The sequence below is a fragment of the Anabrus simplex genome, chromosome 9 (genome assembly GCF_040414725.1).
Source record: "Anabrus simplex isolate iqAnaSimp1 chromosome 9, ASM4041472v1, whole genome shotgun sequence".
Lineage (NCBI taxonomy): Eukaryota > Metazoa > Arthropoda > Insecta > Orthoptera > Tettigoniidae > Anabrus > Anabrus simplex.
Window position 1 is genome coordinate 67,164,656 of NC_090273.1, and position 17,689 is coordinate 67,182,344.

General features: G+C 39.5%; 1 protein-coding gene across 1 annotated transcript in view; it reads right to left on the reverse strand.

Annotated features, from left to right (window-relative positions):
• The window catches only part of xmas (RRM_XMAS2 and SAC3_GANP domain-containing protein xmas), a 224,530-nt gene that overhangs the window by 106,226 nt on the left and 100,615 nt on the right, over positions 1-17,689 (reverse strand). Inside the window, exons 14-15 of the mRNA XM_067154007.2 lie at positions 9,994-10,087; positions 3,671-4,197 (exon numbers count right to left, since the gene is read on the reverse strand). Coding sequence (XP_067010108.2) covers positions 3,671-4,197; positions 9,994-10,087 — 621 coding nt within the window. The remainder of the gene's footprint in view (positions 1-3,670; positions 4,198-9,993; positions 10,088-17,689) is intronic.

Consider the following 17,689-nt stretch of genomic DNA (forward strand, 5'->3'; position numbering starts at 1 on the left):
GCCAGAATTTAGTCCCGCAGAAGTTCCTTTATGTGCTGGAAAATCTACCGACATGAGGCTGACATATTTAAGCACCTTCACATACCAATACCACTGGACTAAGTCACAATCGAACCTGCCAAGCTGGGGTCAGAAGGCCAGCAGCTCAACCGTCTGAGCCACTCAGCCCAGCAATAAATACTGTATTTATGTGAATAACACCCGCATATTTTTTTTTTAAAATTGAGGCACGAAATTGGGGTGCGGGTTTTATTTGAGTCAATGTTGGCATTTTTTCAAAATCAGCCTTCCTAAAGTTAGGGTGCGGGGATTATTCGGTGGTGGGGATTATTCGCGTAAATACGGTATCACCTCAAGAACCATGAAGTCATGGAATATATGGAGCCATGGGCACGATTACATGTTTTTGAACTTCTGCAACAGAATTTAGGATATGTTAATTGATAATCCACCAAAGGTTAATTGAAATCTGCAAGGTCTAACCCTAAGGCCGCGTGCACACCGAGCGCGCTTCGCATAGTGTGTAGCGTGTAGCGTGAAATGCTATGCATAGCGCAAGGCGTGCTTGCTGTTCACACCGAAAACTCTACGCCGTGCTCTCAGCTTAGGTTGGTGCGAGGCGTTTTAGGGTGGTCACAAACTAATGCCGTTATCGAAGTACACTAGAAACAGTTTTCTGATGGATAACAGTTACCTAAAGTTGAAAATTAGGAAAAAGAATCGAAAGTGGGTTCATGAATTTAATGAAGAACGAATTACTTTCGGAGAATTCCATCGTTTGCACAGAGATGCAAGACTTTATTGCGATACATTTTATAATTACTTAAGAATGACAAAAAATACCTTTGACCTTCCAAACCCTGCAACTGAAATGTGGCGTCAAGTAGCAAAGAAGTATTGGGAGAAATTCAATTTTCCGAATTATCTAGGAGCACCGTGTAACAAACACGTGGAAATTAAATTTCCGACTAAATCACGCTCTTTATATAATAATTATAAATAGTATTTTGCAATACTGTTACAATTAACATACACAATTAATCATCGTAACAAAAGTGGAGTAAATGTGTGACAAATATAATAAACAGAAATATTTCCTTCCAAGCCCACTACTAGCTTGCAGAGTGATATTCTTCATGTTACCACCCTCCATTGGCAAAATTATAAACCGATATGACAGAGTCTGGGAGATTCTGTGCACTTTGTCACAAAGTGTCCGGCTACATGGCTAAATGGTTACCGCACTGGCCTTTGGTCACAGAGTCCCGGGTTCGATTCCCGGCAGAGTCGGGAATTGTAATCATAATTAGTAAATTGCATTGGCACGGGGGCTGGGTGTATGTGTGTATTTATAATCATTTCATCCTCATCATAATGCAGGTCATCTACGGGAGTCAATTCAAAAGACCTGCACCTGGCAAGCCGAACTTCTCCTCGGACACTTCCGACACTAAAATCCATACCCAATTTCATCCTGTCACAATGTTAAGCCCAGTAAAGTGACAGTAGAAGTAATTTTACTGTATATGTTTACTGTAGGAATGCGATACAACTGTTGTAGATACTTAAGTCCACTTAGTTTGCAAAACAGTTACATTTTTATAATTTTTGTGTCTTGGGTTCCATATTTCTTCTCTTTGAAACACTGCATGAATAATTTCTTCTTCCATAGATTCAGAACCAGCTAGGTAACGCTAAGCAATTAACCAACACTGCGCGTTGTTTGGCGCTTCGCTTCGCTGTAAGATAGGTGTTCAGCGCAGCAGAGCGCGGATAGTGTGAACATCTGGATTACGAACAAAGCACTGGTTATGCTTAGCGTTGAGCAACACGCGACACACTATGCGAAGCGTGCTCGGTGTGCACGCGGCCTAACAGTTCCCTTGGGAGAAGGATTGATGTTCTAGTGCACTATCCAGAGAAAGATCAGTACTTATGTGTTGGTTTTTTTTGTTGTTTTTTAAAGGGGCCCATAGACGTACAATATTATTGCGCAGTATTGGGGTTTGTGCAATATAATTGATAGTATGTATTTAATATTGAAGGGTTGTGCAATATATTGTACGAAATCAAAAGAGTTTGAAATATATTGCGCAAATCGCAAAATACTGTGTCGTGTGTTGGCAATATTGTGCAATATCGCGTCCTCCCGCCAGTTGGTATCAACAAGTGGGGGAGAACGTATCGTGATGGCAGACAAACAGGTGGTGAAAAAGTTTATTTTGGAGTTTATCGAAGCCTTCCGGCTTTATGGAACGTGAAGAGCAAAGATTACAGTAATCGCGTTAAAAAAAGTGGACAGAACGAGATGCTTATTAAGAAATATCGCGATAAATACCCGAACACCGACAAGCAAGAAGTTATTTTTTTTTAAATCAGTTCTCTGCGTACAAACTTCCGGGAGGAAGTGAAACGGCATCGTGATACAGAAAAGAGTGTTCACCAAACAAATTACCGGCATGGACTCACTATATATTGCCACGTATATTGTACGTCTATGACCGCTTTTGCACAATATATTGCACAACCAGCAATATTATCTCCACACGATTCTATTTATTGCACAAACCTGATTGTTGTGCAATAATATTGTATGTCTGTGGACAGCTAACAATATATTGTACATTCCAATTTGTGCAATAATATTGCACATCTATGGGCCCCTTAAGAAATAAAAACAATGTTCCTTGTACAAGACACATACATCTAGTACACGTGCTGTTAATCATATTGGTTCAACAGAACATACAATCAACTTTTTAATTCAGTCGCCTTCCTGCCTCCGCCAGCTTTGTGGCTGTGGGGTTTAATTTTATTTACGAAAACCTAGGGTAAACATTCCCTAAAGGAAATCAAAGCATTCAGCTATCTGGGCAGCAAAATTATAAAAAGTGGCAGATCCTCAGGAGAAATAAGATCATGGCTACGCCTAGCAAAAGTGGCTGCAATTAAAGGAAGTTCTTTTTTTTTTATAATGTCGCACCAACACACATAGGTCTAATGGCAACAATGGGATAGGAAAGGCCTAGAAGTGGGAACGCAGCAGTCATAGCCTTAATTACGGTACAGCCCCCGCATTTGCCTGGTGTGAAAATTGGAAACCACAGAAAACGATCTTCAGGGCTGCTGACAGTGGGGTTCGAACCCATTATCTTCCAGATGCAAGCTCACAACTGCACGCCCCAAACCACAGGACCAACCCGTCCGATGGAAGTTCTTTATGGCATAACAAGGCATACCACTAAAAGTTCAAAAGACATTCCTCAAGTCCTACATTTAGAGTGTGGCACTGCATGGGTGTAAAGTATGGGCAATTCTCATAGAGAAGGAGAGATGGCAGCATGCTATTGAACTCCAGTGCTACAGGCAACTGCTTTTTTGTTTTTGTTTTTACAATTGGCCTTACGTCTCACCGATACAGATAGGTCTTATGGCGACGATGGGATAGGAAAGGGCTAGGAGTGGGAAGGAAGCGGCCCTGGCCTTAATTAAGGTACAGTCCCAGCATCTGCCTGGTTTGAAAATGGGAAACAATGGAAAAACATCTTCAGGGCTGCCGACAGTGGGGTTCGAACACACTATCTTCCAGATGCAAGCCCGCCCGCCCGCCCGCCCGCCCGCCCGTCCATCCATCCTTAATTTACAGTGAAGTAACACACAATGGGCTTACCTTTCCTCATTCACATCCACTTCCTCAAGTTGCCCCATTTCCTCTTCTTTTTCGTCCAGGTTGTCGTCATAATCTTCTTCCTCATCTTCTTCCTCTACAAATTCCTCATCTTCTATCTCTTCTTCGTCTGATCTTCTGTCCGTAACAGCTACTGTATGTTCAGTATCAGGATATTTTGTCTCACCATATTCTTCAGTTTCAGGACTTTCCTCACGAAAGTCAGGAAAGTCGGGAGCTTGAAAGGGAACAGTGGGTTTCTCTTTGTTCAGTGATTCAATCGAGAAAACAAAATTTGGTACAGTATTTGTTGATGCTGCTTCCTCAAAGCTCACAAGTTTCCTTTCTAAAATTTCATCTTCTTCTTCAGTCTGATCTGCTAAGACAGGCTCTTCCTGTCTAATTTCAGTCTGTTCATCATCGTCATCATCATCATCATCATCTTCTTCTTCTTCTTCTCCTTCTTCTTCTTCTTCTTCTTCTTCTTCTTCAACGTCAACTTCTGCAGTTTCCTCAATATGCTCAACAGGCTGAAAAATATTAAGATAATTTATGAATATTACAAGAAATTGTGGACTGGAGAATCTACATCCACATTGTTCACTAAAATGTCCACTTTAATATTTAAAAAATCATGTTCAGTAAATTGGATTTTACACAAGTCAAGATACTTTGAACTACTTTTTAAAAATTCTTCTTAGTGGAAATTGAAATCTTACAAAACATCTATTTTATTGAAGATTTTAAACATACATTGTTTACAACTCTGACACTCAGTCTGATAACATTTTGTATTTTTTTCGGCTGACCAGTCTGTTCTCTCCACTCAACACCAGTGAGCAGGAAATGCACTCAGACAAAATATTAAAGCAAGACAGGACTCCTGCATGAACTAGCAAGGAGATCACTGGGGCTCAACCACCTAGGAGATAACAGGGACTCTACACCGCAAATACAGAAAAAACCTGCCTTAAATTGTCTACATTGGAAAATTTTCTCAGTCCCATGAATTATGGTTTAAGATTCTGGCAGGTTTACAGGTATTTAGCAGAACTTGTTTGATGCAAACACAGAAGGAAATTTTACGCTATAATAAAAATAACTTGTAAATTTCCTTCCTAACCCTTTTCGGTACATGTATATTTCGAATGGATCTAAGATGGCCGAGATAGCATTCAGCCAGGAAATTAACTCTCAAACAGTGCAATTATTGTAATGTCTGTGCAGAAGATTACGTGGTCACTGATCAAGAAGTTGAGACACAGGCATCAGAAAACATCAAAGAGTTGGTCATCCGTCACCTACAAGAAAGAAAAAAACAGAAATTGATGGCAATGATGACAAGAATGAAGACGATGAAGAAGATGGTTTATGTAACGTGAAGTCCTACCCACTTGCCCTATCAGCCGTAAAGTACATTAGGTCTTTTTTGCTAGCAAAAAATGATACGGAATTGTTCAACATTATTTGCCATGCCCACATTTTGAGAACTGTGCTACCAGGGATAATTGTGTCCAGCATCCAATTCTGTATTACTGGAAGAAGTAAATGACAGTACTGTACAGTACTATTATTGATATTATTTCTATAAAACATGTAATGTGTATTAAATAAGTGCATGTACTGTACTATTGTGCACTGCGAGGAAGTTCTAAGCAAGAACATGTTTGTGTTAGTGCCGCTAAACTAGTGTATACAAATGTGTGATTAGTGTCATTATTGTATCTACTACTGCACAAAATCATGTAAATCTACTGCTGGATTATTTTTATTTATTTTTAATCACCTTTATGAACCAGAATCCTGCATACAGCGGGAAAAAATTCCAGCCTGATGACAGGTTTTACTGTACAATTGTACAAACTCATTCTCAGCCTAGGAGGCCATTGTATGACATCGAACTGTTGTACATGGTGACCATATTATGACGGGGCCCTTAAAACTAAACATTAGTATACATAGAGGTAGCGTGTTTCACCATCTTCTAAATTTATCAAACTACTATTTACAGTTAATTACACGTTCACTTGTGTGTGAGTTTTCCATTCAACAAAGTTTTTCTTTACTCACACAGAGTCACCTGAGCAGTCAACACTGCACACCAGCGTGTCAAACCTGTTCTCCACACAGCTTCTCACAGTCCAGTGTTGTCCCAGAACAGTTGCAACTAGCGAGCCTCATTGAAACTCTGCACAGCCGTCTGATGGAATCATTCCCAAAGAATGACCCGACACGAAGTTGTGACCATTGCGTACCGCTTACTTTCACTCACAGCTGACACACTCAATACGCCCACAGAAGATTCTAGAAGTTCCCACTTCTAGATCATTCTGGGAGCTTGGTCCATTGTTAATCAGCTTCCAGGTTCTTCTACGAGCTTTCTTACCGCAAGGCTAAACAATTCGCCGGCACTACTGTTTTGCTCGCTGCTGGCACCATCCACATTGTCACAACTGACCACAATTATCGTCTCTAGCTGGGATTATTATCGGCCACCCTGCCCTCGGCCTTCATTGTCGCAATATGTTAACTCACTATGCTATAACACTGCATTACTTTCCTTATTTGTGGAAATGACTTAACCTACATTGGTTGCGGCATCATACACAAACATTAACCCGGCTCAAGGGAGATAGGGTCACCTTCCCTATCCTTCACTCGAGTAATTCTTCTATGGTGCATCCATGTTGCGGGGGTGGGTATCCTCCACATCAGTAGGCTGGTGTGAAGGAGAGCTAAGTTCAGGCAGGGACCCAGTCTCACAGGGTATAACGTGCAACTCATGCCCTGAAGACCTTAACAGCATCTTAGGCAAAGAAGGAGACCTTTGGAATGGTGAAGATGGTGGATAAGGCTAAATTAGATGGAGAAAATCAGAAGAGGAAACAACTGGCTTGTGGAGAAGAGGAATTTTCAAAGGCTAAGGAGCAAACCCCAAAAGAAAACCTCAGATGCGTTAGGCTTAGCAGGTCAGCAGATGAGTCAAGTTGTACTTGCTTTCGACTATAATACAAGCCTCGGATGAAAGTTTGCAAATGGAAATGGAATTGGCAAGTCTCTGGCTACAGTTGCACAGTATGATGGTACTACTGATGTTTGTGCAAGTGTTAGATCAGACAACAAAAACCAATTTGGAACAATAAATATTTTAACAATGAATGCGAAGGATAATGAATTGACTGATCTAATGGAGAGACGAAAACTCAACATCCAGGTATTAAGTGAAGTTAAATGGAAAGGGAAAGGAATGAAGAAACTAAAAAAATGGTACACCTTGTACTAGATGGATAACAGTAAAGAGAAAAGAAATGGAGTGCGATTTATAGTGAATCAGAATGTTGAACCAGCTGAAGTTGAGTCTGTAAATGGAAGAATTATAATAATGCACATACATGTAAGCAAGGAACTACTGAAGACAGTACAGGTGTATGCTCCACAGACAGGATGTAGCGTGGAAGAAAAACAAGATTTCCTCAATGAACTGGAAACACATATTGCTGGATATGGGATCATAATAATGGGAGATCTGAATGCTCATGTGAGAATGCTTTGGGCTCACATGGGTATGACGATAGAAATAAGGATGGAGAGAATTGGACTTTTGTATAAAAAATAACCTGATAATAAAGAATACATGGTTTATGAAGAGAAATAGCCATAAGATCAGATGATATAGTTGGGATGGACAGTAAGGAACACCCATCGATTTTTTGACAACAGACCCAGAATGGGGAAGATACGTCATGAATACGAAGATAATCCCCAATGAAGTATGGAAGGTTATCATAGATTATTAACTGTGGAATTTAAACAAGTAAAAATCCCTAAAATTGAACTGAAGAAGAAACCAAAGATCAGGATTTGGGAATTGGAGGAGAAGGATAAAAGAATGGCATTCTAAGATGGGATAAAAAGGAAGTTGCCCAACACAGAAATACGAAGTGGAGAAGAAGAGTGGGACAATTTAAGACAGACATTTGTGGAAGCAGCAATTGCGGTATGCAGGAAAACAAAAGCAAAGGTTAAGGGAAATGACACACGGTGGTGGACAGACAAAATTTTAAAAAGATAAGAAAGAAAGGAACAAGGTGAAGAAAGAAATGGATAAAGAAAAGCAAAAAATGTATCAGAGGGCTGAGAAAAAGATAGAAAAGTTAATGTGGAATACAAAAGACTGAAACTACAAGTACAGAGGAGTATCAAAGAAGAAAAGGAGAAATGTTGGGGAGAGTTTACCAACAAAACTGAGCAAGATAGTCAAGGAAATCTGAAACTATTATACAGAGTAATAAAATCGAAAAGAATAAATCAAGAAAAAATCAACTGATTAGAAAGAAGAGATGGATCCATAGTACATGACGAAAAGGGTCTTCAGAAGGTAATGGCAAAACATTCTGAAAAACTTTATAATGAGGATTACGGCTCGGAGGAAGAAGGAGATAAGAACATGGAAATAACAGATGGAGAAAAAGAAGAGAACCCAATAACATGGTTGGAACTTGAAAGGGCAGTGAAAGCAATGACCAAAGGTAAAGCAAGTGGAAAAGATGAATTCAATGCCGATATGATTAAGACAGCAGGAAGTTATGGATTACAGTGGCTATACCGAGCCCTCAATGTCATATGTAAGGGTGAAAGGACGCCTGAAGATTGGCAACAAGGAAGCATTGTACCATTCTTCAAGAAACATAATAGGAAGAAATGTGAAAATTGTAGAGTTATAACCCTATTATCACATGGGCTAAAAGTAATGGAGAAAGTCATAGATAAAAGACTGAGGGATATAACTGAAACACAGTCAGAGGAAGAACAATATGACTTTAGACCAAATAGATCAACAATAGACCTGATATTTACAGTGCGAACGATAATGGAAAAACATATGGAAAGGAACAAGGAAATCATCTTTGTATTTTTTTGATTTAGAAAAAGCTTATGATACAGTTAAGAGAAAACATGTATGGGAATGCCTACTGAAAAGGAATGTACCAAAACCATTAATTAACAAGATAAAAATGTTGTATCATGAGAGTAAAAGCAGCATGTACAAGTGGGGATTGGTGACTCTGAAACATTTTATACAAAAAAGGTCTCAAGCAAGGAAGTGCACTGTTGCCATTAATGTTTATTATACTGATGGATGAAATCATAAAATGTGTAAAACATAGGGTCAATAGTGATGAAGTGAATTGCTTTGGAATTTGCAGATGATGTGGCGATTTGGGGAAAGGGAGAAAAGGAAGTACAAAGTAGACTGGACATTGGAATAAAAATCTGAATGAGTTTGGAATGGTAATTAGTAAAAAGAAAACTGTAGTCATGCACTGTGGAAAAGAGAAAAAGAGAAGCCAAGTGTACATAGAAGGAGAACGGTTAGAGAATGTAGAACAGTTTACATATCTGGGTAGCATTATTAATAGAAGTAATGAAATCAACACTGAAATTAATAACAGACTAAGTAAAGGTACAACATTTTATCATCAAGTCAGAGAGCTTTTATGGGATGACAAAGTACCCAAGAGAACAAAATTAATATTATATAAACAGTATTTCATACCAATTGTAACATGGACCAGAAATGCTGGTAACTAATAATAGATAAGATAGTAACATCCAAGCAGTAGAAATGAAATTTTTAAGAACATCGGTTAAATAGACAAGAAGAGAAAGAATTCAAAATATTAGAATCAAAGAAGAGATAAATGTAGAACCGTCAGTACAGAAGATATAGAAAGCAAGACTGAGATGGTTCGGACATGTAAAAAGAATGGGAAAGGAACGGGTAGCAAGAAGGGAATTGGAAAGAGATTTTAAGGGAAAGAGACCAGTTGGAAGACCGAAAAGAAGGTGGATGGATCAGATTTGGAAGGATATTAGAGAAGCTGGATTGGATGTGACGGAAGTAATGGAGCAGGAAAAGTGGAGGGACAGAAAGAAGTGGAGGAGGCCTGTTAAACACACCCGGGCGTCTGAAAAGGGACATTGATGATGACATAACCTACAACCAACTTAGGAACTGCATATGAGAGTACTTATATAAAGTTCTCTCCCAGCCTCCCTTCATCAACATAGGCCCAGGGAATTTTCCATTTTACCTGCCATTTTTGGCCTTTCCCTTTCTTTAGGTAGTACCATTGTTTATGAAGAGCAAGGAACTCTTTCTCTCTTTCTTTCTTTCTTTCTTTCTTTCTTTCTTTCTTTCTTTCTTTCCTTCAATGAGTGCTACAAGGGGTTGAATACATAATTCTTTTACTGTTCAAAATAAGGGGAATGAAAGTGGAAGCTAGGTTATGTCAACAGAATGAAAACTTCAAATACAATTTTACCTGAGGAACCAAATCAGCCACTGTGACAGGTATGATCACCTCGGGTGGGGTTGCCTGGACCTCGGAGAATGTAGCAACCTTCCGACTCCCTTCTCTGAAACAACATGAACAACATAAAAGAAAATACTCACAAGTACCTTCATATACTTAATATATACATATATATCTGGGATGTTTAGTGAGGTAGCAAGGTAGGAACCCTGTATCTCAGGGAGTGGCGACCCTGCTTATGTGAGTTTAGGGCACATCAAATTGGCGTATACTACCTGGTATGAGTCTCAGTTCAGGGTAATATATGAAGACCTCAACGGCAGAAAAGGTGGGCTTCAGTACAACAGATATGGTGAATGTAGCAACCTATCAGCTATAGTGTCTGTCCTCGAGTGGAGTGGTTACAGAAAGCACTTGCTCTCCATGTTAGGGATGACCAGAATAATCACTGGCAATAGCTCTAAGATACTTTTGGGAGAGGCAACCCCATTGTAAAAATGATCTACGCTTATAATGGGACAAGAAAACCAGCTTTGGAAAAGGGTAGGGCATATCCTGCAAGCGACACACATTTCTCAAGATGTGTTGCTCGAACAAAAGCATGTGAAACAGAATGTAAGCATATACATGCTACAATAATAAGCCAAACTATAAAATAATTTCTATCAAAGATGAACTTGACACATGCGAGATTACTCAGACAGCTGTTGTCGTTAGCTGGTACATTTATATCACAGCGGGCACAGTGTTGCTTGCCTCCGCCCATAGCTGCTATAGCCACTCTATGATCTAGTATGTTCTTGTCCTGGTAGGGGGAGGAATAAGGATCAACTTGTAATGTCGTGCTGAGCTTGCTTATGCATTCAGCATGTTTGTTAAAATTGCAATCAGAAATCCTACAGGAAAAATTTACTGTACCTCTAACATTACGAGGATTTGTGTGTGTGTGCTGTGATATGTTACTTGTAATATTTTTGACCTACCTACATTGTCAGTATTCTGTATACAAATTTCACCCAGAGAACCAGTCGTGATGTAAACATAAGCACGTGCTTGGGTTAACGTTTATTGGTTAGTGTTGCCGCGGCACAGCTACGCGGAGACATGAAACAAGTTCGTTAGCCACATCACGGCTAATGCGATCCTAGATCAAATGTCCGAAATATAATTCCTCAAATAATTTAAGTCAGAGAAATATACAAAAAACTATTTGTATTCAATGTTATTTAATATAAACAAGCATTTCAAACTGAAGAGCACAAGGGACGCATTTGCTCATGCTTGACCTGCCATTTTGTTAAGCTGTGAGCTTGGGAAGCAAGCAGTACAGTGCGTGAGTGAGTGAGTGAGCGAGACATTACTTGTTCTTGTGCAATGTGGATCACCGAGTTGAGTTCGTTAAGCATCGCAAAGGGAAACCTTTGAAAAGTGGCGAGAAGGCAATTGCATTGAATGTGTTTCATACATTTGTAAGAAATACCCGACTTTAGCTTTAAAGGATTTGCGAAGCTGACATCCGAGTTCACTTGTGTTTCGGAGTGGAGCATTAATACCGCGCGCAGCGAACGACTGCACCAAGGATTGGTAAGAACACCTGGGAAATCGAAGAAGCGCTTACTTGGAAGGCGTTCATCCTTTATCATATTCTGATTAGGTAAAGTACCGGTACTGTACATTTTATTGTTTTAATATTGCCTCTTCTAAGATCCCCGCTAGAATTTTACTTGATTGGAATATTAAATGTGTGAAGTTTTACTTATATGCGCTGTTATGATTGATTTATTATGTATTTACTTTTCAGCCATAAATTCAAATCTACCTTTCTTTTCTGATATGTTAAATATCGAGATGCCATTTATCATTCATTGTTGTTTATTTTTCGCGTACAGTGAGTATAATTTGTGCCGTAATCTGCATCACAATTGCCTGTCAACTACTGTACACGTTGACGTCAGTGGTATCCGGCAACAGTCTATGTAGAGCTGATCCTAATGTAATCGCCGCAATCAAGCGAAGTAACGACAGTTTCAAGACTGCCCACGTGGTTCCTGCCAAGTGTCTGGGAGTAGCCCAGTGATTCTCCAATCAGCGTTTAGACCGCGGATGAATACATACGGATACACATTTTTCTTTGTTTTCATCAGGTTCGGTTCTCTCGGTGACGGGAGAATAGTGAGTTTTACATGCAGTACATTTATGAAAGTGAACTTTTAGTGTGTTTTTCACTTTGATAGGGTGCCTCATGATGATGATTTACAGATGAGCAGGCTTTGAATCTGAAGGTTTCAGGATCTTCAAGGATAAACCTGGTAAACGTGTCACACGACAAGGAAAACTGCCAGATCCTTGCAAAATACTTCAAATCCCTTCTTATCGGCAAGGCCCCAATATCCAGATTCATATTTGAAGATCAAACTCAAGTCCACCCAGATTCAGCTCCACCTACAAAAGAGGAAATCAGACAGATTATAGAATTCTTGAAGAACAATAAAGCGCCGGGTGAAGATTGATAATAACTGAACTGTGGAAGTTTGCTAATGACAATGCAGTGGAAAAATTAATGGACATCACATATGAGATCTGGAATACTGAAAGACTTCCAAGTGACTGGACATCTGCCCTAATCCACCCACTTCATAAGAAAATGGGAGTGAAATGCGTCGTTGCAACCATCTGCACTAATAAACTATTGGATTCAGCAAGAGAATCCAACTAGCCTCTTTCACTCCAACTCCAGCACATAACCTACAAGAGGTGCCCCTGTTAAACCGAGCAACCCAGTGGAAGTTTGGGTAACCAATCCCAGCGGGAAACTGGGTCAGTGAACTGATCGGTGCTGGGGGCTCCAAGGCTCACAACCTTGGTAGTACCTTGGTCGGTGCGAAATATCACCGATCCCAGTCTACAGTTTTTCAACTGTTAAATGCATGGAGGAAATTTCAGCTAAAGCTACTACCCCAGGTGGTAACCAATCCACTGTCATCTTGTACGATGTTAGCGGGCCTTCGGATTCAGGGGAGCCTGCACCGACATGTTCGGAGGTATCGGGGACTCCACGAAAGATTTACAGACTGTCCCCCACCTCGGCAAAGGATTTGTAGTCAACAAAATGATTCTGGACTCAATAACAAATTTCACCTCTGTGAATAGCAGAGTCTCCACTCTGTCCTTTCGAAGCACAAACAAAATGTATACTATTGTGAACATTCATGCACCGATCAACCACGCGAACAAGAGAGACTTGGAGGGAACTGATAGATTCTGGGAAGAACTTGAGGAGATTTTATCCAAGATTTCAGTCAAACATACCATAATCGTGCTTGGAGATTTCAATGCACAGGTAAGCAAAGAGAGAAAGTTCCGAAACATCGTTGGAAACTATCCTGCTCACTAGAGAACAAATCATAATGGAGAAAGGCTAATAGAGCTGTGTAAGGCATTTAACCTCACAATGAAGTCTATTGCTTTTAAACACCTGCCCAAGAAACATAAGACCTGGAAATCCCCAATTCGCCACCTTGGTGAATTCCAGATTGATCATGTCGCGATCGCACAGAAGGCTCAAAGAGAAATTCAGAATGTGAAAGTTCTAAGACATGCAAAACTGGACTCAGATCACAATCTATCCAAGATGAAAATCAAACTGCTCCCAAGAAACACAAGGAGAGTTCGAGTCAAAAAGATTGAAAGATTTGATAGAGAAAAACTAGGATCTAACCATGCGTTCACGCAGAAACTACAATCTGTGGATGCAGAGAACTGGGAACAAATGCGCAAGGCCCTGGTCAAAACAGCTAAAGAGACGATTCAGCTTACTCAACCCAGGAAGCATGCTTGGTGGAACAGTGAATGCGATGCAGCGATAAGGCAAAGAAATGGAACTCGCTAAAGAACCAAGTCAACTGGACAAACTTCTTGAATGAGAGAAAGTGTGCAGCAAAAACCATTCACAGCATTAAACGTGCTTTTGATAAACACCAGCTGGCTCAAATTGAGCAGGATTTCAAGAACAATACAAACGACTTTTATAAAACATTTAAAAGCAACTTGAGGAAATACGACCCACCGAGCCTACAGTTCAGAGATTCCAATGGAAAACATGGAACACTTTAATGCTTTAAAGCAAAATAAATATTCCGCAATAAGTAACCACATGAAAGAAACTGGCCATCAATATACCACAATAGACAGAGACCTCACAATAATCAAAAGGATTGAAAAAGGGAAGCTAATGATGGAGTTTGAGAAAATATATATTTATTTGGACCAATATTTTAATAGGGGGAAAAAACCTGAATGATGTGGTTGAATTAAGAAGTCCGTTAATAGAGCAATTGCCAATATTACTACAAACTTTCAAATCACTTAACAGTAAATTCTTTAAGACATTTAATCTGAAAACTCCCACCACAAAAATAGAAACAATTACTACTTTGATAATGCATAAAGATTCCCCTCCACACAATACACCAAGGTCCAACGCCCCACCCACCGTTTCATCCCATAATCCCACCTCGACAAAAGATAAACACTCCTCGCCACACGATACACCAATGTTTAACGCCCCGCCTAATATTTCTTCCCCTAAGTCCCCTACCCGCCCTTTACAACAGCTTCTTCATACGTATAACACAAGGAGTAGAAACACGAAAGATAACAGTCACCGTAATGTAATAAGTACCATGAGGTTTTGTAGTAGCAGTCAAAGGGGTAAGTGATACATACCAATACGATCACTGTAAAAGCACAATAACACACAACATTATCATGTAATTTTCCTTTGTTACAGATGCACCATCATTCAAATATTGTGAAATAAGAAAACATATCAACACCTCAAGATTTTCAGATTGACGTCCCTTTTGACTAAGCTCTCATAAAAACGAACTACTGCCAAAATAAGAATTGATCGTCAAAACAAGACTAGTTCAATGAAACTACCTATTTTAGCATCTTACCGTTCACAACTAATAAATTACAGAAGCATGCCTCAAATTAAAACCTGAAGCAGATTTCCTACGTATCCAAGATTTTAAACTTTAGACACTAATGAGTTTTAACAAAAACTACGACTCAAATTTTAATACAAGGAGTCAAATAACAATCGTTTTTAATAAACTAGAACTGGAAAATTTTAGCCAAATCTCATTATTATGAAGATATTACTGTGTTTTGGACGTCAATGTCATTAGAATTAACGAATATTCCAATTTTAGTATTGTCATTCATATTATTAAACTTTCCATGTGTTCACAAATACCTATGTTTATGTATTTTACTACTTAATTTTAGAATCATAATTAAGTACAAATTTGTCATAGCAAATTAACAATGACAGGTCTTAAACTTGAGATAAATTACAAAGGCTGAGGATGCTTGAAACCAAGCGAAACATGACCCTTTAAAGTAGTGTTGTAGCAATATGAATTTCTAACAACATAAAATCAATTGTATTGAAAAGGTGGAATAGAAAAATAAAAAATACAAATTTGTAAGTATATTATAAACTAGCCCGTAATGACAAGGAAAACTGCCGGATCCTTGCAAAATACTTCGAATCCCTTCTTATCTGTGCGGCCCCAATATCCAGATTCATATTTGAAGATAAAACACAAGTCTACCAAGTCTGCCCAGATTCAGCTCCACCTACGAAAGAGGAAATCAGACAGATTATCCAATCCTTGAAGAACAATAAAGCGCCGAGTGAAGATTTGATAATAGCTGAATTGTGGAAGTTTGCTAGTGACAATGCAGTGGGGAAATTAACGGACATCATACATGAGATCTAGAATACTGAAAGACTTCCAAGTGACTGGACATCTGCCCTAATCCACCCATTTCATAAGAAAGGCAACAAGTCGTTAACAACTATCGCGGCATCTCTCTCCTACTTATAACCTACAAAATTCTCTCGAAAACTCTTCAAATCAGGGCAGAAGAACAGCTAGATCCAGAGCTGGGTGATTACAAAGGAGGTTTCAGGAAAGGAAAGTCATGTGTGGAGCAGATTATGAATCCAAAATCTATCCTTTCATATCTTAAACTAAGGAGCAAGCCTTTCGTAGTAATGTTCATCGACTTTAAGAAGGCCTATCTTCAACTGACAGAACTACCCTAATTCAGATCTTAAAAGGAATTTGGCTTGGATGGTAAAACAAGAGCGAACATCCAACAGACTCACCAACACCACCTCAAAAGTTAAGTTCAGAGGAGAGACTTCAGATGCCTTTGAAATACGGACAGGAGTTAGGCAGGGAGATGGACTCTCACCTCTGTTGTTCAACTGCATTCTTGAGAAAGTGATCCGCGAATGGCGCAGAGAAATGAGTTATGAAGGAGTCGAAAGTGGAGTCAGACTAGGCCAGGAAAGAAAGATTTTGAGGAAAATCTTAAGTTCAGTCAAAGACAACAGCAAGTTTAGGAGACAGCACAACCAGAAGTTGTACTCACATGTGGAGAAAATAACCGAAGTGGCGCGAAAAAGGAGGATTGCTTTTTATGGACACATGGCCCGAATGAAGTCAACATGGTTAACCAACCGCATTTTCACTTTCCTCCAAGAGAAAAGGCAAAGTGGGAATGGTTCAGTGAGGTACAGAAAGATTTTCAGGAGATTGGGATCTCATTAGAAGATATCCAGGAGCGTGACCCACTTAAGAAAAAACTCCAAGAACATCAGAGTTTCCAACCAAAGCCAAAGCTGAAAACTGGAAAGGCATGGACGAAAGAGTGAAAGGAGCAACACTGGAATACTGGACCAACATTAAAGCTCAAAGGAAACAGTTGAAATGACGTGGTCCTTAGTTGGCCAAAACGAAACAAGAATAATATCATCATCATCATCATCATCATCATCATCATCATATGGCCTCAGCTACCATGTGCAGACATTTTAATTTGACGCTATCTGGCTGGCTGCTGATGAATTTCGACGTTCCGTTTTACTCTGGGCCTACTAGATGGCAGACAGAGTAAACCGAATCCCTCTTGGACGTTTGTGGCTGAGATTTGATTAATTTTGTCGAGTAAACACCAAATGTTTCACAAGAGATCTTTTACATGCCGACATTGTACGACATGAAGCGTCAAATGGACTTCCGCCCTTTAAATATCCGACTACCTCCCCCGGATTTGAACCCGCTTTCTTGGGATCCAGAGGCCGACATTCTACCACTGATCCACAGAGGCAGCTCTGATAATCTATAAAACAATTACAATTACAATTACAATTACAATTTTTGGATATTACAAGTTTTTTTTTTTTTTACCTTTTATTTACTATTGCTGTAATGAAGTTCTAGTGTAGGCTACTTGTGTAGCTTCTATTAATGAACGCACTTGTTTTAGCAAGAGTATTACAGTAACATTACTCGTTTTTATCCATATGTTTTGCATTCTCAATTTGACATTGCATGCATTTGCAGTTATTATAGCATTGGTCTTGCTATATCCCACAGTCCTTGGTTCGTGATTTCACTGTACATTAAAGATAATAATAATAATGCTATTTGCTTTACGTCCAACTAACTACTTTTTCGGTCTTCGGAGACGCCGAGGTGCCGGAATTTAGTCCCGCAGGAATTCTTTTACGTGCCAGTAAATCTACCGACACGAGGCTGACGTATTTGAGCACCTTCGAATACCACCAGACTGAGCCAGGATCGAACCTGCCAAATTGGGGTCAGAAGGCCAGCGCCTCAACCGT